A 27,927-nucleotide genomic window follows, 5' to 3' on the forward strand; every position below is an offset into this window, starting at 1 on the left:
TTTTCATTTTCTATTTATTCATACAACCATTATTAGAGGACACAGTGCTACCTGGATACATCAGCATCACATCCTTAGGGTTGTTAATGGCTCACGTGTCTCTCACACACACGGAGAAATCAATCACAACAGCAAAAAAACTGCTCACCATCCAAACGAAATAGAAAAGGGCAGCGGAACATCAGTGTTTGAAAAGAAATGGCACAAATTAATCTTTCGTCTTTCAGAAGAAAACCAAAAAAAGAGTCACAAATTTAAATTAAAAGGAAAATGCAGATTTTAGATGATGATTTCAGGGGATCAGCACAATGAATACTTTCCCAGGCTTTCCTTGTGGTGTAAACGACATGAAGAGTCAAAGCTAGCTTGAGGAGAGAGTGTGTGTGTGTGTGTGTGTGTGTGTGAGACTGACAGATGCAGGATTCAGAGCAGCTGAGGCTGTCCATCATGTCAGGATGGTGTCGTCGATCTCTTCGTTGGAGTCGGGAAGGCTGGAGATCTTCTTCAAGGATCTGCGGTAACATTCTGACAGCAGCTCATTACTGGCCGAGTCCAGGATCGCACTGATGCTCTGAAACCAATGTACACATGCAGACCTTATTTGAAACGCAGTGTCTTTATTGGCTACAAGTTTAGCAATGATCTGTGTTTATTGAATGAAAAAAAGCTGTGAATATTCTGCCTAACATCTTCTGTCATCCAAACTGAAAACAAAAGACTGTTTTCTTTCATAAATTGCTAGTAAATTTCACAGTAATTACAAAGAAATGGCATGCAACATTGAGATACAGAGATTTCCCACAGTAACTCTTTCCCCGCCATTGACGAGTTATCTCGTCTCTTAGAAGACAACGTTTCCCCGTCAAAGACGAGTTTTCACAGCTTTTTGCGTTTTCACTGTTATACACTAGGGGGCGCTATTACACATCTTTTGAACGAGTACAAAAGCTCCCGAACAAAAACACACGTGAACAGAACGGAGAAACTAGCGATCTCTTATGTAAACAGGTGCATATTAAAAATAATGTGATCAACAGCAAGAGTAAAATGTTTATACAGGAAGTGGTATATGTCTGTGCAAGCTTTGGAGGTGTTGATGGAAGCGATTTACTGGATTTATGCCTTGATAATCATACTGCATTTTATCCAGATTGTAGTTTTTGATAAAAAAAAAAAATATTTCTCACCTTTTTGCTCAAAACAATACATTTTTTATGAAACCTACCTATATTCAAGTGTTGTTGCAAAAAAAAAAAAAATGATTTAAGCTAGAATACAAGATTTTTCTGTTTAAAAGTAGAGGCTCTGATCTTTATTTTGGTGTATTGCATATTCAAATATTGATACAGCAAAATATACTGGAGGTGATCAAAGTGGTGGCTGGAAACTTATTAAAAAAATGCTGGCGGGGAAAGAGTTAAATGCTGTATGGAAACAGCTAGATGTGTGTTAAAATCCTAAAATGTGCATAAAAAGCATGAGCACTCAATGGAGTCGGATACATTTTAGATCTGATGAGAAAACAAAATTAGAAAATTTGTTTGAATAAAAAAAAAAAAAAAGCCAACACCAAATGAATTCCTTAATACGCAACCATAAACTAAAAACCACAAACAGCTGTAGAAATTTCAGATTTCGTGAAAAAAGCTTATTTATAAACTGCTTGTTATTTTGCTAAGTGCATCATTTAAAGATGATATATTATATATCATTTGAAAAAACATGATATTTTTGAACTGTGCATTATCAAATAAGGTACTACTGTTAGGCTTTTTTTTTTATGCAGGGCTGTGATATCTGTTTTATGTAAAGCTTTCACAATCCTTATGAGTTCAGGAGCATGCGAGGACTGACCTGCATGCCGTTGTCTCCCTGGCGCAGCCGCAGCAGGCTGACGAGCGTGTGTTCGCTCTGCGCTCGGACGCCGGTGTTCTTGTCCTTGGTGTTGTCCAGCAGGGCTTTGATGAGCGGTTTGACCAGATTGGGCTCCAGCGCGGGAGTCTCCGCCTCCTTACACACCCACCAGAGCACGCGCTCCGTCACCAGACGAATGTCACTCGACTGGTTCTGCAGACACTGTGGGAGGAGCCACAGCAGACGGGGAACTCAACATCTCTGCTGTGTGTCAGTCCAACTAATGTGAGCGAGTTTGCTCGCAATGACGTACAAAAAATATCTTGTGGAATACGTACGGAATATAACCAGATAGGGCTGTGCAATAAATCACTTTATAAAAAAAAATTTTTGTTTGTATTTTTTACATTTTAAACAAGTAATTTTGTAGAAATGATTCCAGAAATATATTACTACTGTCTAGTAAAAGTACTTCTCAAAGTAATAATAAAAATGATTTATTATTATTATTATTATGAGGAATTTAATTTTTATTTAAAATATATTTTATTAACTTATACACTACGCAACTTCTCTTGTGCTGCACTTCACTTGACAAAAAAAAAAATTATTTGACGTTTTAAAATTGATTAAATTGTGCAAGTTTTATGGATTCATTTTTATTAGACTTTTTTTAATTATTAATTTGCATTCGAACACGGAATTAGGGAAATATTACAATGAATTGCACAGAGTTTACTTATAACAAAGTTATGTTTGTGTTCATTGTTGAGGTCTAACGGATACGTCAAATGCATTTCCTGATAAATTAAATAGTTCGGTGTCAATATCGAAAGATATGAAAAATTATATAAAAATAATATCATCCTATAGCACATGACAAACTGTATCCCATAATGTAAAGTGCTCAAAATAACCAGAAAAACTATATTGTGATAAACTAATTAACTAATGAAAAATTGCATCTATTACGTTAAGTTCAACATTTAGTCTTACGCATGGGACCCTAGTTAAAATTACTAACAATAAAATAAATGTAAAATAAAATGTTCGCATTTAGCAGACGCTTTTATCCAAAGCGACTTACATTACATTCAGGAAAACAATTTTCTCCTAACATGTGTTCCCTGGGATTCGAACCCCCAACCTTGCACTTGTTAACACAATGCTCTACCACTTGAGCTACAGGAACACTAACCAGCTATATAACTAATGCAAACAAAAATGAATACTGTAACAAAAGTGCTGCTCATTGTTTGTTACCAAGCATATCAAGTATGCAGTGTCCATTCTCCAGTAATCTGTACACTACTGTATAGCAAGCGGTTTGTCTCAGTGTGTGCTGGAGTCAGTCTCACCTTGATGAACTGTGTGATGATGCGGGGCGAGATGCTCTCCGGTCCTCCTGAGCGAAGCTGGTGTCTCATCAGGTAACCCATGGCTCTGATGCCACTGCAGGCGATGGGGATCTGCAGAAAACACACACACACAGATGAGAATCAAACGTCTGCATCAGTGCACCAAAAAATTGCAAGATCTTATTAAATGCTATGATGTTAAACGACATCCAGGAGTTGCGAGCTTTCAGGATTCCTACAAATGTTCCATTTCAAAATGACATCAAATTTCCAGAGCATACTTAACATAAGATAAATGATTTTATTTATGCATTTATTTTTTATTTAATACTATAGCAGCAGCAATGGCTAAAATCATGTCAAAATCAATGGTATTATGAGTAGCCAATTTCTTTAGTTGTGTTAAACGATTACTGAAATGTTGATTGGCTGCTCTAAGTGTCATGAAAAAACACTCTGCTTGTATGATGCATAAAAATAAATAATTGTATGTATTTTTTCCATACCATTGTTTTCTCTTTTCCTCTACTTACTCATGTCTGAAAAGTATTGAAATCAAACTCTGTATGTTCCCTTCTGTGTAAGAAACCCTGGGCTTTAAACCTGTCAGTGGATCTAGGAAAGTCCGAGGTTGAATAGTTACATATTCATGAGATTTGAGATGTATTTGGCCCTAAAGAACCCCAGGGGACCCGGTATGAGCCATGATTTCTGCTGATTCACTGCGGTGTCTTACTCTGTCCGAGGTGGCGCTGGATAAGACGGCCTCCAGCACAGACGAGCTGTACTCCTCCGAACACAGCCGATCAGGAGCGGACTTCACTGCGATGGCCAGAGCCAAACTACGGCCGTGACGCACCATCCAGTCCACGCCAGACACATCCGCTGCAGACAAGCAGATCACATGAGGGGATTCAGCTCTAGAATCAAGGGCTTCTCTCCATGCATCTCATCCACAAACCACAGGCAGAGGTGTGTGATCTTACCGAGGACATGCTGCTGTAACACACTCTTCAGCTCCTCTTCTGACAGGAAGGCACACAGCTCGCCAACACAGCCTGCTGAGGCCATTCTTGTGGCATCCTACACACACACACACACACACACACACACACACACAGAGAAGTAAGGCAACAACGACATGTTCACATAACCACATCCTGTTCTAGTTACGGTTTTAAAGACAAAGAACACATGCATTCATATTCACAAATGTCTTTAACCAAATAAATAATAGGAATATTTTACATAAACATATCTATATATCTATATCGGTCTATATATATATATATATATATATATATATATATATATATATATATATATATATATATATATATATATATATATATATATATATATACACACACACACAAATTTAAGCATTGTCTATTGCAACATTTAACTTTTTCTATTGACAATATATTATCTGAAAATATTTTTTTAATATCCTAGACAATGCTTAACTGTGTGTGTGCGCGCATGTACCTATATATATATATATATATAAACAAAAACATATGTAATATATAATAATAATAATTTACAAAAATATTTATTTTGTTTACTCAACACATTAAAAACACTATTAAAATAATTACATTTATATTTAAAAATGTCTGTTTCAAGTAAAATAAAAGTAGTAATATTGTAGTATCAAGATACTAGTGTTTTTGTTTTATTTTTATTTTTTTGTTGCAGTAATTTTGTAGTATTTCCTGTCATTTCTATTAATTTTAGGTTTTGAAAATATGTCTATATAGTTTTGATCAATTTTACAGAAATTTTAGCTTTGGTTATTTTAGTATTTCAAATTAAACTATATGAAAATTAGAAATGTTGCCTGGGCAACTACCTTAAAAAATAAGTTTTTTGTATTTATATTATTTGTTTAATTCATTTAAAGTTTTTTTTTTTTTTTTTCCTCCTTCTTTAAATGATGGATTTAATATTTGTTAACCATAATAATCCTGACTAGTAGCTGTACCTCATCATGTCCCAGCATGCCCAGCAGTGTGGTGGTGATGTTCTTCCTGATGGAGGGGTCGACCTTTGACCCTGCACCCTGGATGACGAAGCGCAGGGCCTGCAACATCGTCTCCCTGCAGAATGAAGACAATAACAGAATGACTGACAGAAAAAAGATCAGAATCCCTAATTATGAGCAAGAGCTGATAATAATTAATAGTGACCAATTAATTAGGCAAAAACTATGACTTTAATGAACGATCAGCTACTGCTAGCAAGCTTTATTAAGATCTGATTGCTCAATGGTGTTATGAAAAGCATTCAACTGTAAAACTGCACCAGGACACAAATACCATTTCCTGCAAAGCTTTAGTTTCATATCTCTCTGCACTCTCTTTATTTGCACTTAATAAAGCAATTAAAACTATTTTTAATGTACAACTATTTATTTGCTAAGTTTGGAGGAAATTAACAGTTTTATTCAGCAAGGCTGGATTAAATTGATCAAAACTGAAATTGCCCTTTTGAAATTTCTATTCAAGTTATTTTTAGCAACATCATATGACCCGTTTAAGCAGAACAACAGTGTTTAACATGAATTATTATTGCATTGATAATTATAAATGTTTCTTGAGCAGCAAATGATCATATTAGAATGATTTCTGAAGAAAATCATTTAAGATTACACTGAAGACTGGACGAATGATGCTGAAAATACAGCGCTACATCACTGAAATAAATTACAATTTAACAGATATTGAAAAATAAAGCCATTCTTTCAAAGTGTAATAATATTTCACAATTTTACTGATTTTACTATATTTTTGATCAAGTTAATTCAGCCCTGGTGAGCAGAAGAGACTCTCAGAACTGTGCGTGTGTTTTCTGTTGTTTTTCTCACCTGACTCCAGAGTCCTCTGCGTTGCGTATGGACGACAGCTGTTCGGTGAACAGTGGATCTACTTTAGTGTGTATGGAGACCAGCTGACCCAGAGACTCGGCCGCCCGCAGCCTCACGGCGCGGCTGGAGTCCTGCAGGGCCTTCAGGAAGGTGGTCTGGAGCTGCGGCAGGAAGGGTTTCAGAGCGATGCCCACCTGTGCATGAGAGAGGAGATGTGAGCGTGAGTTATGAGTCTCTTCATCAGCATGAGGACGGAGGTGTGATGGACACTGACTTTGGCCAGCAGCAGAGTGAGCGTGTCTAGCAGAGCCGTCTTCACGGTCCAAGCGAATCGGTCTCCCAGTATACGGATGAGCGGCCCGGTGATGCTGACCACAGAGGGCCGCAGAGCCTCCGCTGATGTCAGTTTAATGACTCCGCCCAGCGCACGAGCTGCTTCCTCCTTCTGCTCCGGACTTCCTGTCAGCACGCCCTCCCTCAGCACGGGGAGAATACACGTCACTCCCTGAGGAAACACACACAGCAGATCATATCAAGGCTATTACAGTATTTATTACCGGTTTGAATTAGAAGTCTTCATGTAATTTTTTTTGTTGTTGTTGTAATTTTAGCACTTTCAGTCAAAATTTCTACAAATTGTATTAATAGAATATTATTTTTAAATCTTTAAATTGTTTTTTATTTTATATTTCTATTTAGTTTAACTAAATTCATTTCGGTTTAAATTTTTAGTGATTTTAGTATTTCAAATTAAACTTATTTCAGTTCGTTTTTTTTTTTTATCTAATACTTTTATTTGCTTTTTTAATTTTATGTTTTATTTTAGCTTTAATTTTAGTTAAAAATTCTTTCACATTCATAAATGCTGCATTCAGAATGAAATCTATTCACCATTTTTTTTCCAATTTAGTTTTACTTATTTTCAGTTAATTGTCAAAGCGAAATTTATATTAAACTTGAAGTCTTATTTAAAATCTAATATTTATATTTTATTTCAGATTTTATTTAAAAATCACAGAAAATAATTTTAGAAGTTTTTTTTTTTTTTTTAAACATGCTTTCATATTCATAAAGCCTATATTCCAAATGGAACACGTTGCTTTTGCCAATTTTATTATTATCATCATTTTTTTTTATAATTCTATTCAGCTTTATATTTATTTTATTTTTAGTCCTTTTAAAAAGTGAAAAAGTAAAAAAAAAAAAGAATCACATCAACTTCTTTGCATTTCAGTTAGCTGCCAAGGCAAGTTTGTCTCAGTAAGTGACTCACCTTCTTGGGCAGACAGAAGCCAGGTAAGTGTTGACCTTTGACCTCAGCAGCTGCAGAGCGGATGTCCCTGTGCAGGTCATCAATAAGGGACAGCTGACTGCCAGCGTCCAGTTTCTGCACAAACACAGTGAAACTATCAACCAAACGATGATACCAGTCATTTTCAACACTTCTTGCTTATTTCCCATTAGTAACATAAATCAAGTAATAAATATAAGAGAAAGAAGCCTCTTCTGCTCACCAAGGCTGCATTTGAGCAAAAATACAGTAAAAATTCTGAAATTATATTAACATTTAAAATAAGTTTTTATATAAATATATTGTAGAATGCAATTTATTTCTGTGATCAAAGCTGTATTTTCAGCATCATTCCTCCAGTCTTCAGTGTCACATGATCTTCAGAAATCATGAAAATATGATGATTTGCTGCTCAAGAAACATTTCTGGATTATGAAAACCGAATATTTTTGAGGAAACTGAGATGCATTTTATTTTTCAAGATTCTTTGAGAATATTAAAGTTTAAAAGAACACTATTTCTTTAAAATATAAATATTTTTTATAATTATAAACATCTTTACTCATGCCTTAAGTATTAATTCAAAAAAAAAAAAAAAAAAAAACTGACTAAATATTTTGACCAGTTTTGTATATGCAACAATGTAAAATACTTGAAAACATACACTTTTCCTTTTATTTTAAGATAAATACAGGCTTTTTGTCCATCCGTTTCAGTGATGCACAATCAGCTTTGAATCGATTCAGTGAAAAAAAGACAATTGAGGTTATTCATAGAAATGAATCAAACTTACCCACTATAAAACACTCTCATACTAACAGGTAAAGGTGGTTTGAGACTTTGAGAAGACCTGCTGAAGCACAATGCATGGCTCACCTTGGTGATGGAGTTGATGGTGTCCCAGCTCTGGTTGAGCACCTCAGGGTTGGGGTCGTTCATGAGCCGCATGAGGCCGGACAGCAGCACGCGTGTGTGAGCGCTGTAGTCCAGCCGTGTTCGAGAGAAGTATCCGTTGAGGATGGTGACGGACGCCTGCCTCAGCCCGGCGTCTGCTCCTCGTGTGGCCTCCAGAAGATCCTCAATGATGATTCTCTGGCCCACTTCATCCTCCACCGAGAGGATCACCGCCTGACAGTTGCTCAGCTCCTGCACAAGACCAGAGACGCACACATTTACACAGTCAGCCAAGAGTTAAACCTGTATGTTAACTAGTCAGGTTGTGAGAATTAGTACAATTATTCAAAGGTTTTATAAAGTCTCTTGTGCTCACAAAGGATGCATTTATTTGATCAAAAATATGGTAAAATTGTGAAATATTATTCTAATTTAAAACAGCTGTTTTCTATGTGAATATCTGTTAGAAAATAATTTATTTCTGTGATGCGCTGCTGTATTTTCAGCATCATTCCTCCAGTCTTCAGTGTCACATGATCTTCAGAAATCATGAAAATATGATGATTTACTGCTCAAGAAACATTTCTGATTATTATCAATGATGAAAATTATTTCAGGAATCTTTAATGAACAGAAAGTTTGAAAGAACAGCATTTGTTTGAAACAGAAAAATATCTGTATCACGATTTCTGATGATAATCAGAAATGTTTCATGAGCAGCAAATTTCATGATTTCTGAAGATAACGTGACACTGAAGACTGGAGGAATGATGCTGAAAATTATAAATTATAATCAATTATAGTTTACAATATATTCACAGAAAAATACATTTTAAACATTTTCGTTTTTTTTATGTTTTTATTAAATAAATGCAGGCATGGTAAGAAGCATTAAAATATCTGAATGTTTGCGATGTTTTGAGCAGTAGGGGATGTGATGTATCAGTAGAGATGATTGACAGCTGTCATGTTCACCTGCAGGCCCTCGTCTGAGCCCAGCTTGTCTTTGAGAGAGGAGAGCAGCGCGGGCAGAATCACCCCGAGGTGTTTGGTCAGAGCGTCTCCTGCCACCGCAGACAGGAAAGCCAGGACACGCGTGTTTACAGGAGGAGCCGTCAGCTACAGAGGGGAAAATCAACAGTTACATAAGATCTGGAATAGAGTTCAAATTCAACAGGTAAACAAGTGCATGGACTATTCTACGCCCACAGATGCAGACTGTTTATATATATATATATATATATATATATATATATATATATATATATATATATATATATATATATATATATATATAAATGACAAAAATCACAAAACGAAAACTGAAATAAAATTATATATAACTAAAATATATAAATAACAAAATAAATATATTACTAACTAACAAAATATATATATATATATATATATATATATATATATATATATATATATATATATATATATATATATATATATATATATATATGGGTCAAAGACGAAAAAAGTGTTTAAGCATAAAAAAAAGTGTAATACTGCTTTAAACTGTTGTAGTCCCCCCCAAAAAAAAAAAAAACGCAAAAAGTTTTCTGTTTTATTTAATTGCCATTTTGTTTTTGTTTTCCTGAGCAAAAAATAAATATCATACATTTTGCCCATATTTACAGAAGACACCCAGTAAAATGTCATTCAGTGTAACAATCTTGTCAGGCATATTTACAACAAAAATCAATTTATGACATATTAAAAGACTAATTACTTTCACCCCAAATACTAATGAGTTGTAATTTTACATTTTTAACATTTGCCACTGTCCTAGGTTTTGCCCATTTGTCAGTAAGAATTTTGTACCAATTTAAAACACAGTAAAATTTAATATGCTCCATTATTCATTTAGATATTTTAATATGTACACGTCAGAATAAGCATGCTGTTTGAATTTTTGCATAAATAGTGTGTTACACTGAATTATTTCAACCAAATTTTGACATTTTATTCTCCAAAAACTTATTTTAAACCTTAAAAGTAGACATTTTACTTACATTTGATGTGCTTTCTATGGACACAAAATCACTTTTGTACATTTTTTTTGATGCGGACATCTTAACGTCTTCGACCCATATATATATATATATTTAAATCTAATTCAATATATTAACAAAACTATAATAGTATATCAATGGCAATAAAATAACACACATTATATAATTAGTGGCATGTGTTTAACACATTTTGCAAGGTTTGTAATATCAAACCTTTGAAATAATCAAGGGATTAATATCAGATACACAAAATTAAAATACTGTGAATAATTACAAATGGTGGTTGGTCATTTTTTCCAGCCTAAAGTGGTCATTTCTAGGCCAGAAAAAGCGTATAATTACGCTGACGTTGTTAGTCAAAAGTCTGGATGCACCAGTTTCTGGCTCTCTGTTTATGCTCAGATTAGTTCAGAAAGGATGCGAGTGAAGAGAACTCACTTTAGGCACCAGGTACGGCAGGACAGATCGACTCTTCACAGCCATCACCTGCTTCAGTCCATCCAGAGCAAACTCTGACGTCTCCTCGTCCTCCTGCAACAAAAACACAGAGGACGGTTAAATGTGTTTCAGAGCAGACTGAGACGTGGAGAACTATACTAATGTTTAAAGTGTTGGGGTCAACAAGATTTCTTTTCAATAAAATTAAATTAATACTTGTGCTTTTCTTTTTAACTTTCTATTCAGTGCAACTGTCACTAAAAACTTGGATAATGATGCAGAAAATAAGATATTTGTATTATCAATTGTTGTGATATTCCACAATATTACTGTTTTACTGTATTTTTGGTTTCTTCATTCAATTCACATCATCTGTAGTTTTTTTTCAAAAAGGCAGTTCACCCAAAAATGACAATTCCGTCATCATTTACTAAACCTGTAAGCATTTCTTTCACCTGTTCAACACAACAGATGACATTTTGAAGAATGCTGGTAACTGAAAAGCAGCCGGTAGCCATTGACTTGTGTGGAAAAAGAATACTATGGAAGTCAATGGCTACCGTCAGCTGTTTGGATGCAAACCAAACTCACACAGGTTTGGAACAAGTGGAGGGTGAACTACACCTTTAATATTGTTTTACCGCTTAATTTTCAAAATGTCTCGGAATCTCAGCAATGCAAAGTAAACGCAGGGGATTGTGGGAAGGCGGTCGCACCAGTTGCTTGAGAAGCATTGGCAGGATGTCGTCGAGGGCCTGGTGTCCGATGGTGGTGTGGAGCTGCTCGAAGGTTTTGGCAGCCGCTTCACGAACCTCCTCCAGAGGATCACACAGGGCCTTACGCACGGTGGGAACCAGAGACTCGGAGAACACCAGAACCTGACACAAGAACAGCGCTTTATCATGATGTTGTGAACAGAGGAGTCCGTTGAGCATCATTCATCAGCTGCGACTCACTGCGTCTCTGCTGGTGGACTTCATGATCTCGCTGAGGCCGATGCACACACCCTGCCTCTCGTCGCTCTTATCCGAGCGCAGACCCTCCTCCAGGATGGGAATGATCTCAGGCAGGATCTTTTCACCCAGTTTCTTCACCAGGTCGCCTAAAGTACGAGCGGCGATCTGGAGCAGGACAGACATGAACAATGACGTTTTTCTTTTGAGAAACTTTTTTCAAACCATTTTTAAAAAGCATTTAAATATTTAAAATTTCAATATTTTAATATATTTTCATTAGCAAATAATTGATCAATTTATTATGACAATGTTTACTAATATTTATTTTCTCAAATAATTGTAAAAAAAAAAATAATTTTTTAAGTATGACTGCTATTTTTTTTTTTTTGTAATGTAAAATGTAAAGATTTTCTTAATATTTATATACATATATTTCTCAAGTAAATAAGAAAACAATTATACATTTATATAATAATAATAATAATAATAATAATAATAATAATAACAACAAATACACCATTGCAAAAATTATTTTTGCAAATATTAAGTAGATTAGCAAACACCAATTTATTATTAAGAAAAACAATTTTTAAATTTGTAATTTGTTTCTTAAATATTAACAAAGTTAACATTTTCATAATATTAAAATAAACAAATGTTTTGTCAATTTATTAAGAAAATCCATTTCTTTACATTTCTGAAATATCAGGAAAATAAACATTGATTTAATAGTAATTACCATAATAATGTGCTTACAAAAATTATTTCTTAACCTGTTAACTGTCACCCGTCCGCTCTGTGGGACGCCTACATTTACTTCACTATATTACAATTAAATCTAATCTAATCTTGACAAAATATATATCGTTGGAAAGGTCTAAGACTCCCAAATATATATTTTATCAATGTTTTTTGTTAAAAATTATGTAGGAAAAGTAATAGATTAATTTATGACAAGAGTGCACCCTCAAAAATCTATATTATAACAGGAGTTTTGACCTTTGTTAAAAAAACAAGACTTCTTTGTTGCCTTTTTCTCTATCACATTTTAGAAATCATCAGAAATTATACATCAACTGAAAACTTAAAATCTCAAAATTCATCCTTTAAAACTCATTTTAAAATCAGACATTGCATTACCATGTAAATGGTACATCAATATCATGCTACAAAATGTCGTGCACTACAAAGTCAATGTTCAAAAATATGAGTGACAGTTAAGGGGTTAAAGATTAAGTAGATGTTTTCTTAAAATTTAAATGAATAAATATTTACTTAATTTATAATCAAAAAAAGGTTTCTTAATATTTATTTTCTCAAATTTAAACGATGATAATTGTATTTAGAAATTAAAGAGAGAGTCAGAATTTTAATTTAATGTTGATATTAAACTTTTTAAACAGTTTTTTATTTTTTTACTTCTTGACATCATATTCAACGTCATTCATTACTGAATTTTATTCCTCACAATCAGGTTTAATTAAAAAAAAAAAAAAAATCATAATAAAAAACATAAGAGCACAATTCTGATGATACTAAATACACACTGCTTTCCAAACAACGTAAAACTACAATTCTGATGTAGTTGCTAACATAGAAACTAATTTCCACAAAAAAAAAACCCAAATGCAGGCCACAGAAATCAAAAGGGCCTGTAGTGTGTGTTTGGAGTGTACCGTTCTCTTGTCTGGGCAGGTGGAGGCCAGGAAGCCCAGCAGCAGCGTGAACAGAGTGGGCAGGATCTCTCGTAGCGTCCGAGGCGTGTTCGACACCACGATCTTCCACACGTGAAGAGACGCCTGTCTGACCACCAGCTGTGTGTCCGAGCGGCCCATGTAGAGCCCAGAAAGCACACGGTTGCGTCTCTCCGGGCCCAGCGCTCCAATAATGGCCTGGGGAAATGCATCAAAAACACAACATTTACGCTCAAAGTCTCCATGAAACAGGAAGTGAGCGATCTACTCTTGTGTCCTGAATCTACAAGCCCTGTGGTCTGTTCTGGGGTCACCTTATTCGACTGGGTCGTGCCAAAATTGTCATCTTCTGACGCCGTCTCTGTTGTCATCTTCCCCGTCACCCCGGAGATATGGAACAGCAGGTCGCCTAGCAACTGCACCGAGCTGAATCTAAGAGGACACACACACTCAGCATCAGCATCCGTCGCTATGACAACATGATGGAGGGCGTGAGGAGAGGTACCTGATCCTCCAGAGGTTGTCGAACAGACCCTGCTCCAGCTCTGGCAGCAGTAGAGCGATGGCCGTCTCGGCGTACATGCTGATGATGCGCTGGCCGGCGCGCAGGGCTGTGTCTCGCACGTACTCGTTCTCATCGGCCAGAGCCTGGACACACACACAAACAGACCAGTTCATTTCTGTTTAGGAGACTTTAGAAAACAGTATGAACAAACAATAAAGACAGAATCAGATCAACAGGTCGACAGGATAAAGCATGCTCATATGCTGGTAGCCATTGACTCCCACTGTATTTTTTTCCTACTATGGAAGTCAATGGCAACTTTCTTCAAAATATCTTCTATCATGTTATAAATAATTCATTTTGGGTGAATTATCCCTTCATATAAAATGTGAAGGGTGTAAAGTTTACTTAAGAGAAACATGGATTGATCTGTCATTGCACAATAATTACCAGCAACATTTACTGAAAAAAAAAATATATTTTTTTTTTTCTTAATTTATTTAGAAGTTTTTTTTCTTAATATTATTTCTCTCAAATAAAGATTGTGCAAATAAACAATTTTTTTAATATTTAACAATTTACATAAATGTATTACATTTGTTTAATAATAATAAAATAAATATTTAATGGTTTAATAATTTATTATTAAGAAAATAAATCGAAATCTTTATTTTCTTAAATATTTAGAAAGTAAACATTTTCTTACAAAAAAATTAACATTTTTGTAAATCTATTTTTCGAATTTACAAACTTTGAGCTCATATTCTTGAGTAATATAATTATTATTAATTTATTATTAAAAAAATACATTTCTTAACATTACTCAAAGAAAACATTAATTGTTTAACAGCTTATATAGAAAATAAATCTCAACATTTATTTTATTAAATATTTAGAAAGTAAGTTTTCTTACATTTTAGTAAATCTATATTTCGAACTCGAACTTTAAACTTTGAGCTAATATTCTTTAGTAATTTATAGTTATTGATAACAAAAATAATAATTTATTATTAAGAAATACATTTCTTAACATAACTAAAAAAAAAAACATTAATAGTTTAATAATAGCTTAAATAGAAAATAAATCTCAATATTTATTTTCTAGAACGTAAAGAAAGTAAACAGCCTCTTAATATTAAATCAAATATTTAATTATAAATATATTTTTCACAATTCAACAGTTTACATTAAACTTCAAGCTCATATTCTTAAATTTGAAAATGCAGGAGATATCCGACGTGAAATCCTCTCACCTTGAGGATGCAGGGAATGATGGGACCCACATACGGCGTGAATTTGTCCCCGAAGGTCAGAGGGAGGTAGATGAACATCATGATGTATCCGTCTCTGACGTGAGAGGCGATGTCCACCTTACTGGCCGTCTGAACCACGTCTGGCATCAGTTTATCCAGTTTCTCCACACCTAGCGCTGCCATAACTTCAGCCAGACCTGAGAGACGGAGACGGAGAGGGATGAAGCACAGCATTAATACAGTAAAGCAGAAGGACACACACACACATGTATGGAGGTGCAGTGATGTTCTCTCACCTTGAGCCGCACCGGATCGATCCACAGAGCTCTGCTCAGACGCCAGCGTCTCCATGAGCCACGGCAGCAGATCGTCGAAGCAGGACTCGCCCATTCCCTTCACCATCGCACCCAGAGCCTTAGCAGACACGGTCCGCACCTGACGGACACACACGGTCACACGTTACACAGTCAGTGCATGCTGGCTTCAAGAGTTCCCATGGATCAGTGCGGCTGATGTTACCTCGGGCACGGGGTCCAACAGAGACGCTTTGAGTCCTGGAACCACGCTGGGAAGATACGGAGACAGATCCTGCAAACAAACACAACACCATATTAAACCGAGGAGCCACTTATGGTGAGTCAATAAAGCCTAAACTGGCTTGATGCTTTCATACAAACATGTTATTCTACTAAGATTTTCTGCTTGTTTGCTTGGACTTTTTTGGATTTGCGGAACTGAAGAAAAAAGATTGTACTTATTTGACTTATTTGTATATTTATCCTAAAGATATTTTAGATAGATAATCAAAATTAACAATTCTTTCAGGATAATTAATCCAGCTGCAGGCTGCATATTGTTTGGTAAACAATACATAACATTTTATTTATATATGATATCAACAATTGAACAAATCGCTTTATAAATAATTGACAAAAACAAAATCTTTTATTTATTTTGTTGCCAGCGCTAGCATTTCTTTTACATTACTGGTAGATTTTTTTAATGTTTTTTTTTTTTTTTTTTTTTTAAGAAAGAAGCTAATACTCACCAAGGCTGATTAATATATTTAGTATAATAAAAACAGCAAATTTTTAAAATATTTTATCAATTTAAAATAGCTGTTTTCTATGTGAATATCTATTAAAATATAATTTATTCCTGTGATCAAAGCTGTATTTTCAGCATCATTCCTCCAGTCTTCATGATCTTCAGAAATCATTCTAATATACTGATTTGCTGCTCAAGAAACAAATCAAAAACAATCATGCTGCTTCATATATTAATTTTTAAGGCTTCTCCAAATAGAAGGTTTTAAAAGAAGTCTTTTTATAGTTACATTTGTTTATATTGCACCAGCTTCGGTGGAAAAGGGAACCAGAGGTTATAAACCTGTTATAGCACACACATTAGTAAAGATATAAAACACCTCCCACCTTCTGGTCAGTGAGCGAGTACATGTTTCCGATGATCTGCGCGGCCATCTTTCGTGTGTCGGTGGAACGGTCCTGAAACGCTCTCTGGACGATGGGCATGATCAGAGCCAGAGACGGAGCATCGATGAAGTGCACAAACTTGGTGTCCAGCAGCGTTTGCAGACAGTGGTGTGTCCTATGAGACGGGTCGGTCAAAGCGTCCAGCAGGATGGGGGTGATCGCTGTCCAGTTCAAAATCTCAGTTCAGTGATGGTTTAAACCTTTCATGCTTCATGCATTAAATCCCCAATCACTCACTCACTCACTCACTCAAAAAAAGCATTAATATTGCATACCTAGGATCTCAGGGTTGCGGATGACGGAGCCGATCTGTCGGAGCGCTTGCTGACCGGCTTTCTGCACCTTCACGTGAGAGTCGGTCAAAACCTCCGTCAGTTTGGGAACGATGTTCGGCAGACACGAGGACAACTGTTTAGGAGCACAGTATGCCATCGCACCCAACAACTCCACCGAGCCTACAGACACACGGAGAGAGTGACCCATAACGATTCATAAAACAAATACTACTCTTATAACAAAACTAGAATTATGTCAAGAACAAGAATTATTAAGAAAAAATATGAAATAAATATTACTAATAACAAAAAGCTATATGTAATAATTAAAAATACAATAAAAATAAAATACAAACAATAATTGTAACATTTAAAATAAATTATTTAATAAAAATACAAAAATAATATTGGACTGAATTACCATGTGAAGCCATGATCATGATTAATACATAATCATAAAAAATAAAATGAAAACAAAAATACTATAAATAATAAAACAATGCTATGCATTTTCATGTGAGACAATAACAATAATAAATATAATTATATTAAATTACAAAAATATAAATATCATAATTAAAATAAATTATACTACAATAATAGTTTATATATATATATATATATATATATATATATATATATATATATATATAAATTATACAAATTATGCAATAAAAATAAATAATTGAACAACAATAATAATTTAAATAAATATATGATAATATAATAAAAATAACTGAATAATAATAATAATAAAAATCTGTAATAATAATAATAATATAATAAAAATAAATAACTGAATAATAATAATAATAATAAAAATCTATAATAATAATAATAATAATAATATAAAAATAAATAACTGAATAATAATAATAATCATCTATAATAATAATAATATAATAAAAATAAATTTACCATGTGAGTCAGTGATAAATAAAAAATAATATGTAAAATAAATAAGTACAAAATTGTAATTATAATTTAAATAAAATATTCTATAATAAAAAAACACTAGTTAAAAAAAAACAGTAATCATATCTCTTCAGCAAACAAAGGCCTGAACACTACACTCCCAAAAAACGACTCTGCATCCTAAAGCAGACCTGCTTTAGTTCTCCAGGACTCCTCCTCCAGAGCCATCAGCAGAGACGGCAGAACCAGCTTCACGCCGTGAGCGCTCAGGTTCCTCATCACAGCTTTAGCGCAGTCATCCGCCGCCTGACACACAGCAAACATCATGCAGCATCTCAAAACACAGATGCATTCGTATGCAACCTCATTCTAACTAGATCAGACACCATAGACTGAGAACTATTCACTTTAATGAAACCAGCAACAAAAAAAATGCAAAACAAAATCAAGTGACAAAATCACAGCCAGTCGAAACATGTCTGATGCTTCAAGTATGTAATGCAAGTAATGCAGGATTTTGGACCAATGAGATTCCTCTGTGGGCGGGGCCACTGTGCAACACGAGGAATTGAAATCCAGTGACTGATTAGGGTTACAGAAAATGACCATCTTGTTATGATGTGAGGTAAAAAGTATGAAAGAAGAGTTTGTACCTCTCTGACGTACTGGTTCCCGTCACCAAAACAGAGCAGCAGGTGAGGAAGGACGTGAACCACGTACGGCTCAAACAGCTTCCCCAGCATGTTACACAACATCTCGAACGCAAACAGAGCACCTGTGACACACAACCACAACTCTTTATAGCAGTTTTAACTTCTTTGCATGTCTTTTTCTTTCTTCACGCTGCATGTTTTATTCATTATTTATTTGGCTTTTTTTGAAAACCGAGTTAACTTATCTAGAAAAATATATATATTTTTAATTATTAGATAAATTACAAACAAATCCATATATACACGTTTATATACAGTACAGACCAAAAGTTTGGAAACATTACTATTTTTAATGTTTTTGAAAGAAGTTTCTTCTGCTCATCAAGCCTGCATTTATTTGATCAAAAATACAGAAAAAAACTGTAATATTGTGAAATATTATTACAATTTAAAATAATAGTTTTCTAATTGAATATACTTTAAAAAAATAATTTATTCCTGTGATGCAAAGCTGAATTTTCAGCATCATTACTCCAGCTTCAATGTCACATGTAACATCAGTCGATCACATGATCATTTAGAAATCATTCTGATATTCTGATTTATTATGAGTGTTGGAAACAGTTCTGCTGTCGAATATATTTGATCAATAAAAGGTTCAAAGAACTGCATTTATTAAAAAAAGAAAAAAAAAATTCTAATAATATTTATTCTAATAATTTATTTTCTTTACTATCACTTTTTATCAATTTAACACATCCTTGCTGAATAAAAGTATTTATTTTATTTAAAAAAAAGAAGAAAAAAAAAATTACCCCAAATTACTGCCCAGTAGAGTATATTGTTATTACAAAATATTTATATTTTAAAAACATAGCTTTTTTTTTATTCATCAAAGTATCCTAAAAAAGTATCACATGTTCTGAAACAATATGAAGCAGCAGAACTGTTTCCAACTTTGATAATGAATCATCATATTAGAATGATTTCTAAAGGATCATGTGAGAATGATCCTAAAAATTCAGCTTTGCATCACAGAAATAAATGATAATTTAAAGTATAATACATTTAAAAACAATTATTTTAAATTTTAATAATATTTCACAATATTACTGTTTTTTCTGTATTTTTGATCAAATAAATGCAGGCTTGATGAGCAGAAGAAACTTCTTTCAAAAATATTAAAAATAGTAATGTTTCCAAACTTTTGGTCTGTACTGTATATATGTGTGTGTACTTAGATTTATACATCAATATAAACATACCATCAATTTATACAATAAATAAGCTTTTCATTGATGTATGGTTTTATGTAAATCTGGAATCTGAGGGTGCAAGAAATCGTAAGAGAAAATCGCCTTTAAAGTTGAAAAATGAATTCTTAGCAATGCATATTATTAATCAAAAATGAAGTTTTGATATATCTACACTAGGAATTTGACAAAATATATTTATCTTTTCTTAATATCCTAATGATTTTTGGCATGAAAGAAAAAAAAATGTATTTTTGGCTATTGCTACAAATATACCCCAGAGACTTAAGACAGCTTTTGTGCTCCAGGGTCACGGATACCAAAAAAAAAAGTGGACTATATTATTTGTCATGCCAGTAAAGCCCACTAAACTGAACGGGAGCTCATGCATTGATGAGTTTCCAGCTCTCTCACCTTCTCTGCGTCTGGAGTTCTTCTTGTCCTGGATGGCGTCGGTCAGCGTGGTCATGATGTCCTGCTGTTTGAGAGACAGGATCCCCAGACCTTTGACCAGCCCGGCCAGTCCGTACGCCGCTCCCTTCCTCTCGGCGTATTTGTCGCTCTCCAGCAGCAGCTGCAGGAGCTTCTTCACCATCCCACCGGCGTCCTCCTTTATAGCAGGAACCAGAGGAGGAAGACAGCCGGCCACCGACTCCTGGACCTGAGGACGACCGGACAAAACTCAGAGTAAACTGAGCATCTGTCATCATATGTTAATATGCTGTTACTATCAGCAAACACACGGACGGAGCTGACCTGCTGTGAGGGGGTGGACAGGGCTGTGATCAGCTTGGCCACGATGGGTTTGACTTTAGGGTCACTCTTGTCCAGATGTTTGGCCAGAGAGCCCATGAGGATGACCACGCTCTGCCGCACAGAGTCATAGTTAGCATCCTGCGGAGCGTTCTTCAGAAACTCCTCAAACACGGGCAGCAGCGAGCTCACGTTCTCCTGAGAGACAAAACCAGGTCAGTTAGAGCATCATCTATATTATTATAATAATATGATTTCAGATTTTAAAAGAGGTTCTTTTTCATTTTTAAGTTTAAGTAGGTTTCATTTCTTTTTAATTCACTTTTAGTTTTTTGTTTTTCAGTTAGTTATTTTAGTGCTTCAGTTTAAACCTTCAAATTTCAGTATCTAATTTCCATTTAGTTCAAGTGTATCACCTATTTTATTAATAATTTAATTTGATGTAAATGTATATTCACTTGTGCATTTTTTTTTAAATGTACATTACCTGGTGAAATATAATATTTTTATTTCATTTATAAAAATGCATATTCACTTTAGAAATGGAAATTATTTGACGAGGCAGAATATTGCATTTGAATTTACTATTATTTTGCAAGAATGCATATTCATTTTAGAAATGTAAATTATTTGAGGCAGCAAAATATTGCATTTTATTTAATTTAGCAGGAATGCATATTCACTTTAGAAAAGATTTTTTTTTTACAAGGCAGAATATTGCATTTTTATTTACTATTATTTAGCAAGATTGCATATTCGCTTTAGAAATGTAAATAATTTGAGGCGGAAAAATATTGCATTTTAATTTACTATTATTTTGCAAGAAGGCATAATCACTTTTGAAATTTAAATAATTTGAGGCGGCAAAATATAGCATTTTAAATTACTATTATTTAGCAAGAATGCATATTCACTTCGGAAGTGGAAATTATATTGGTGGTGGTGAAATGTATTTTTATTTTTAGTAATTCTGTTCTGTGCCGAGTACCTTGCCGTGTGTGTTGAGTGCAGACAGCGCCGCGTCCAGCATGCAGCGCCGCACCTCTGCGTGTCTGTCGTTCAGAGCGTCCGGCACAAAGAACAGGAAGAGGGGCGTCACCTGACTCTCATCCAGGAACTCAGCCAGTTTGTTGAGCGCCAGAGCAATGCCACACCTGCAGACAGGAAACGCATCACTCACCAGCTCTATCCTGGAGGAAACTATCCAGCCAGACGAAACTTCATAAAAACTAAAGTAGTTATGTTCACTAAATAAATCAATTAAGAAAAAGAAAAACTAAAATCAATAACACACAAAAAGTTATATATTTTTATAATAACTTTTTAATAATTCTGACATTTAATCTTTCTGACAAAAGATCACAAATAAATCAAACAAAAACATTTTTTTTTAAATAAAAATAACTCTGATATTCCCACAGATGTTGTTCAAACACATTATAAATATATTCAAATTAAACTGAAAATCACTAAAAATACTACTGACAAATTTTCTAAACAAAACTGTAAAAAGAACAATTCCACAGATGCTGTCCAAAGACATTAAAAATTAATAATTTAAATAAATATAAACTAAAAATGAAACAAAAGCAAAATATAATATAGACATTAAGTATTTATAATTTTTCTAACCACTCTGACATTGTCAGATGTTGTCTGAAGATATCATAAATTAATGAATAAATAAATAGAAACTATGAATGAAATAAAAAACAAACAAAAAAGCAGACTGAAATCAAAAACAGAACGCTAAAAATTTGACATTTTCTTAACTATAATTTTTATGTACTGTGACACTGCCACAGATGATGCCCAAAGACAAATTAATTAATGAAAAATAAAAATGAAATAAACGTGTAGATACAGAAACCTAAGTCACTTCGGTTTCTATAATCACTCATGGAATCATGGGAAACGTTCTCTCACCTGGCCTCCCATTGGTCAGGAGGAGATTCAGAAATGACTCGTCCCAGAGCGTCCAGAACAGGAGGAGGTCTCTGAAAACACAGACATTAGTCAAAGCCGTCACATTCACTCATGCAATCCACAATGAGTCGCCTTCACAATGACGGCCATTCAGTTTTAAACAGCAGGGCCATGAATTAAAGGTGACCGGGAATGATTTCTCCGATTACTCTCAGTGGTCATTCTGACTCACGTAGAGTTTCTGGTGGTAGATCTCGGTGAGTTGTGTCAGGACGGTGGCCGACTGCTCGTGGTACTGGCTGACGGCGCTGGACAGAGCCTCGGCCCCCGCCGAACGCACCGCCTCCTCGTGGTGGATCACATCCTCAATCAGGAGCGCACACAGCTCAGGGACCAGATCCAGACACAGAGCCTGCCAGAGTCTGAGACGATGCACAACATCTCAACTACAACATTCAGTCATTCCGTTTATACAAATGCAGAATGATCAATTATTTTAGCAGGTGAAATCTTTTTTATTTATTTTTTTCATTTTATATTGACATGCATGCATGCATTCACTTTAGATACGTCAATTATAACTGCTGAAATTGATGTTTCTAAAGTGAATGCATGCATGCATGTCAATATATATATTATATATTTTTTTGTATCATTTTATTTTGACAAATCCATATTCACCTTACAAAATATAAATTATTTTAACTGGTGTAACAATAGGTCTTATTTTTTCTATTTCATTGAAACAAATGCAAATTCACTTTAGAAATATCCATGATTTTAGAAAGTGAAATAATGTATTTTAATTTCATTTTATTTTGACACAAATGCACTGTCACTTCAAAATGTCAATTATTTTAGCTGGTAAAATAATATATTTTATTTTCATTATTTACAAAAATCCATATTCACTTTTAAAAAGTAAGTTATTTTAGTTAAGTTTAAAATTATTTTAGTAGGTGAAATAATGTATTTTTATTTTATTTCACTTCATTTTGACAAATTCAATTTAGAAATGTCAATCTTTTTTGGCTAGTAAAATAATATTACTTTATCTACACAAATGCATATCCAAGTTTAAAAATATTCATATTTTAGTATTTGAAAACGTATTTTAATTTAATTACTTTTTTTTTTTTTTTACAAAAATACATTTTCACTTTGAAACTAATACAAATGCATATTCACTTTAGAAATCTCCATGCTTTTACTTGGTATAATAACATATTACTTTATTTTACTGACACAAATAAAAGTGATAAATCAACAGAAATTCACTTTCACAACAGCACTGGAGTCCACAAGATGAACCATTTATCAGATCCACATTTTCAAATCAACATGGTTTGTGTTTAGCTTTAGCACCAACCAAACTCATGTTAGGAGCTTCACCAGAAGCTGTGTGTGTGAAAATGTGGAATGACTCACTTCTCCGCCAGAGCTCTGCCCTCCTCCTCCACATCAAACTTGGCCACCCACAGTCTCCTCAGCATCTTCAGACCGCTGGGGTCAGCGCTGTCGGTGGGCAACGCCAACTCCATCTCCAGTAGACCCTACACCAGCGAGTCGACAGTCTTTGATTAAAAGGATTTCATAATGTAATTCAATACGCATTAGAAAGAGAAAGGCACTGACCCTGAGCGCAGCGTCTCTGACAGAGAAGCACGGGGACAGTAAAGCCTCCAGCAGAGCGTCAATCTCAGGCTGTTCGGCGAGCGCACATCCCTCCTCCCCTCCAGCGCTGGCACAGAGCGCCGTCAGACAGCCTGAGGCCAGCACCTACAACACACACACACACACTCCGTCACTACCTCTGCTCAAACAGTGTGTGCGTCTGAGCGCTGTCCTGGATGCGAGTCTCTACCTGGAGGCGAGGGGTGGACGTGCCGATCACTTTGGTCAAGAGCTGCAGCATACTGACTCTAGGAAGCAGCTCTGGGCCGTTCTGGACAAACAGAACAAGACAATTATAAACTGTCGGGGTTTCAGTTCTACAGACTTATAATAAATGTGCATTTATGACATTTTTATGAGATTTTACTTTAATACATGCACAGTTAAAGCTAAAATTTAATAGGTGAATTTTTTAAATATATATATTCTAGTTTAATTGTAAAAATGTTTTTTAGACATGAATAAAATGTAAATTTTAAAATTTTATATAGATAAACATTTTTATTATTGAATTTGTAATATATATTTATTTATTAAAAAGAAAGAATTTACACTTTGATAATTTTAATACTTTCATGTATTAGACATTTTATAACATATTTATGTATATTTTTTAGATAAACATATAACTGAATATTTTTTTTTTGATTTTATTAATATAATTTTAATACTATCAAAATAACTTGTTTTTAATTTATTTTATTTGCTTGTAAAGGTATAACTGAATTTTTTTTTTTTTTTAAATGTGAAGTATTAAATAAAACGTATTTTTTAAAACTGAATATGATTTTAATTTCAATAATCTTTTTTTTTTTTTAAGATAAAACTTTATATTTGTATCACTGAATTTGTCATTCATTTGCACATTTCTTTTTATACATATATATATATATATATATATATATATAAAATCTGAATTGACATGAAATAACACAAACCAACTATTCTGATACAATTCTGATTTATATCATATATCATAATATCCCTGGAGCACCTCATTGTGGTCAGTTATTTAATAATTCCATCATTCTCTCCAAGTCACAAAAGAAAATCAAGACACATGCACTGGCTTAATTATAGCATTAATTGCATGATACCTTTACAAACCTTTCCAGACAGACTTCAATAATAGTATAGTTGACAGATCAATAAAAACAAAAAACACATTAATTACAAAACGACTATCTGAGAACCCAACTGTACCTCGTCTGCAAGCGTGTCGTTGGATTTGGCCCGTAGCTGTGCGTGTGTGTTGATGACCTGTAGAGCACGGGTCATCACAAGCTCATCCTCCTCTGAGGATCCACTGCTTTGACTCAACACCGCTTGAAGCAGCGGGAAACAGAAGGAGAACGCTGGCGCTGACAGGAAAAATGCACCTGATCCTGCAATTCAGACACAAACACTTCCTCTAATGAGTTTTAAATCAAAGAGATGCCATAACAAATGTCCTTTTTCTTGCATCAAAACCCATTGTGATACGGCATGCCGTTTCAACATTTAATGCTTAAAATAAACCTGTTGTGATATGGCATGCTGTTTCAACATGCAATGCTTAAAACATCCTAGCATTGATTTTAATGCTACTAGTACTTATTTTTTAGCTTCTAGTATCTATTCTATTAAGAGCTAGGGTAACACTTTAGAATAAGGTTCCATTAGTTAATGTTAGTTAATGTATTCATTAACATGAACAAACAATGAATAATACATTTATTACTGTATTTATTCACCTTCGTTAATGTTAGTTAATGAAAATAAAGTTATTCATTGTTAGTTCATGGTAATTCACAGTGCATTAACTAATGTTAACAAGCACAACTTTTGATTTAAATAATGCATTAGTAAATGTTGAAATTAACATGAACTAAAACTTATAAATGCTGTAGAAGGATTGTTCTTGCTTAGTTCATGTTAACGAAAGTAGTTAACTAACATTAACTAATGGAACCTTATTCTAAAGTGTTACCAGAGCTAGTGCTTGTACTAGTTACTAATACTTATTCTTAAGATACTATTTCTCATTACATACTAGTAAATATTTCAATAGCGACTAGTAACTATTCTATTGTTATTAACACATTTAAAGGGGTCATATGATGCAATTTATATTTTTCCTTTCTCTTTGGAGTGTTACAAGCTCTTGGTGAATAAAGAAGATCATACAAATTTGCAAAGACTAAAGTCTCTAATACAAAGAGATATTCATTATCAAAGTTAAGACTCTTCCACGGCAATCTAAAATGCCTCGTTTAAACACGCCCCCACATCTACATTACTGTGTGGAAATATTTGCGTAATGACACACAAATGTTCACGCAAAGACAGAAGGCGTGGTTTTAGTAACCGCAGTCAGTGTTGAAGCAATCATGTCAGGGAAATGTGTATCTAAATGAAAGCAAAAGCACTTTATTTGGCCTTCCGAAAGCAGATGCATTTACGAATCTATAAGATTACTTACAACAGAACAGCAACGCATTTTATATTTTATTTTATTTAGAAAAATGAAGCTGGCAATTAAGGAAAGGGGCATTACATGTACATTGTGTGCTTGCGGTGTTCAGCCAATCACAATGCACTGGGTAAGTTAGCCAATCAGAGCAGACTGCTCTTGACAGACTTCGTAGAAAACGACACATTTGAGAGAGGCGGGGCATAGAAGACCTACAATAATGTACAGTATTTGAAAAATAATGAACATTTTTGAACATTAAAGCATGTCAACATTCTTTTACACCAAATACACAAAATAATGATTTTTAAAATAGCATCATATGCCCCCTGTAACATTTTTACCATTGACTTCTATGGAGATCTGTCATTCCAATATCAGCTATTCAGATTTGACTAGTATGTATTCCACTTATGACTAGTATCTTTTAAGATTTTACTGGTATTCATTAGATACTAGTATTTATCAAATACTACTATTTTTCATTAGATACTAGTACATATTTAATAGATACTTTTAGTAATTCATTAGGCACTAATATTTTATTAGTAGTATTTAGTTTTTAGAGACAAGTATCTTATATAACTGTTACTAGTAACAAATCTTATTATCCTAGTCACAACTGCTTTTTTACTTGTCTTATGTTATGCCTAGGCAGAATTGCCACTGTACAGTTCAATTAATAGGTACTAGAATTTATCTGAAAAATAAGTACTAGTTCCTAATTAATAACTACTAGAATATAAAAATGTACCAGTCACTATTGGGATACATACTAAACAGCTGATTACTGAATGACAGTCACTACTGAAATAACTACTAGTATTTAATAAATAAGTACTAATATCAAATAATAAGTAGAAGCATCTATATCACAAGTAATAAATAACTCCTATTATCTATTATATTAATGAGTACCAGTATCTAATAAATAAGTACTATTATCTTTTTAAACTTAAGTAGCTGAAGAATAAGCACTTGTAGCTAATGAAAAAGTACTAGCACCTAATGGAAGTACTAGTAGCATGAAAACAGATACTTGTTTGATTTATTGATTAGATGTTAAAACGGCTTGCCATAGTTGACATTTAGCTTTGATGAATGTCCCACGTGTGTGTGTGTGTGTGTGTTTGTTATTCACCAGTCTTGCCGTCTCTCTGAAGTGCCGTGTTTGTGTGCAGCAGTGAGATGGTTCGTTGTGTCGCTGTGTCCAGATCTTCTTGAGCCCAGGCAGGATCCAAATCACACTCTGGCTTTAGCTGACGCAAGGTCACATGACCCACGAGAACCGCTAATTAAACAGAGAAAAACAGAGATATTTGAAACACATGAAACCAACTGTTATGCACACATGCAAAAATTATCTCAGGAAGCTTTAAACATGTATTTGCATTAAAACT

At 34.0% G+C, this 27,927-nt stretch overlaps 1 protein-coding gene across 1 annotated transcript in view; it reads right to left on the reverse strand.

The window, feature by feature from the left end:
* Positions 1 to 221: 221 nt before the first annotated feature.
* Positions 222 to 27,927, reverse strand: part of LOC113052785 (eIF-2-alpha kinase activator GCN1-like) — a 45,016-nt gene continuing 17,310 nt past the window's right edge. Inside the window, exons 16-49 of the mRNA XM_026217234.1 lie at positions 27,669 to 27,818; positions 25,279 to 25,460; positions 24,266 to 24,346; positions 24,037 to 24,180; positions 23,830 to 23,954; positions 22,634 to 22,823; positions 22,402 to 22,472; positions 21,464 to 21,629; positions 20,479 to 20,673; positions 20,137 to 20,383; positions 18,470 to 18,591; positions 18,008 to 18,122; positions 16,902 to 17,081; positions 16,567 to 16,787; positions 15,653 to 15,721; positions 15,430 to 15,568; positions 15,134 to 15,330; positions 13,881 to 14,023; positions 13,690 to 13,807; positions 13,358 to 13,573; positions 11,682 to 11,846; positions 11,442 to 11,603; positions 10,726 to 10,818; positions 9,242 to 9,385; positions 8,249 to 8,518; positions 7,355 to 7,468; positions 6,356 to 6,586; positions 6,082 to 6,275; positions 5,200 to 5,314; positions 4,199 to 4,295; positions 3,949 to 4,097; positions 3,213 to 3,323; positions 1,855 to 2,076; positions 222 to 571 (exon numbers count right to left, since the gene is read on the reverse strand). Of these exons, the coding sequence (XP_026073019.1) occupies positions 446 to 571; positions 1,855 to 2,076; positions 3,213 to 3,323; positions 3,949 to 4,097; positions 4,199 to 4,295; positions 5,200 to 5,314; positions 6,082 to 6,275; positions 6,356 to 6,586; positions 7,355 to 7,468; positions 8,249 to 8,518; positions 9,242 to 9,385; positions 10,726 to 10,818; positions 11,442 to 11,603; positions 11,682 to 11,846; positions 13,358 to 13,573; positions 13,690 to 13,807; positions 13,881 to 14,023; positions 15,134 to 15,330; positions 15,430 to 15,568; positions 15,653 to 15,721; positions 16,567 to 16,787; positions 16,902 to 17,081; positions 18,008 to 18,122; positions 18,470 to 18,591; positions 20,137 to 20,383; positions 20,479 to 20,673; positions 21,464 to 21,629; positions 22,402 to 22,472; positions 22,634 to 22,823; positions 23,830 to 23,954; positions 24,037 to 24,180; positions 24,266 to 24,346; positions 25,279 to 25,460; positions 27,669 to 27,818 (5,264 nt within the window). The 3' untranslated portion in view covers positions 222 to 445. The remainder of the gene's footprint in view (positions 572 to 1,854; positions 2,077 to 3,212; positions 3,324 to 3,948; positions 4,098 to 4,198; positions 4,296 to 5,199; positions 5,315 to 6,081; positions 6,276 to 6,355; positions 6,587 to 7,354; positions 7,469 to 8,248; positions 8,519 to 9,241; positions 9,386 to 10,725; positions 10,819 to 11,441; positions 11,604 to 11,681; positions 11,847 to 13,357; positions 13,574 to 13,689; positions 13,808 to 13,880; positions 14,024 to 15,133; positions 15,331 to 15,429; positions 15,569 to 15,652; positions 15,722 to 16,566; positions 16,788 to 16,901; positions 17,082 to 18,007; positions 18,123 to 18,469; positions 18,592 to 20,136; positions 20,384 to 20,478; positions 20,674 to 21,463; positions 21,630 to 22,401; positions 22,473 to 22,633; positions 22,824 to 23,829; positions 23,955 to 24,036; positions 24,181 to 24,265; positions 24,347 to 25,278; positions 25,461 to 27,668; positions 27,819 to 27,927) is intronic.

This window comes from Carassius auratus, chromosome 33 (assembly GCF_003368295.1).
Source record: "Carassius auratus strain Wakin chromosome 33, ASM336829v1, whole genome shotgun sequence".
NCBI classification, from domain to species: Eukaryota; Metazoa; Chordata; class Actinopteri; order Cypriniformes; family Cyprinidae; genus Carassius; species Carassius auratus.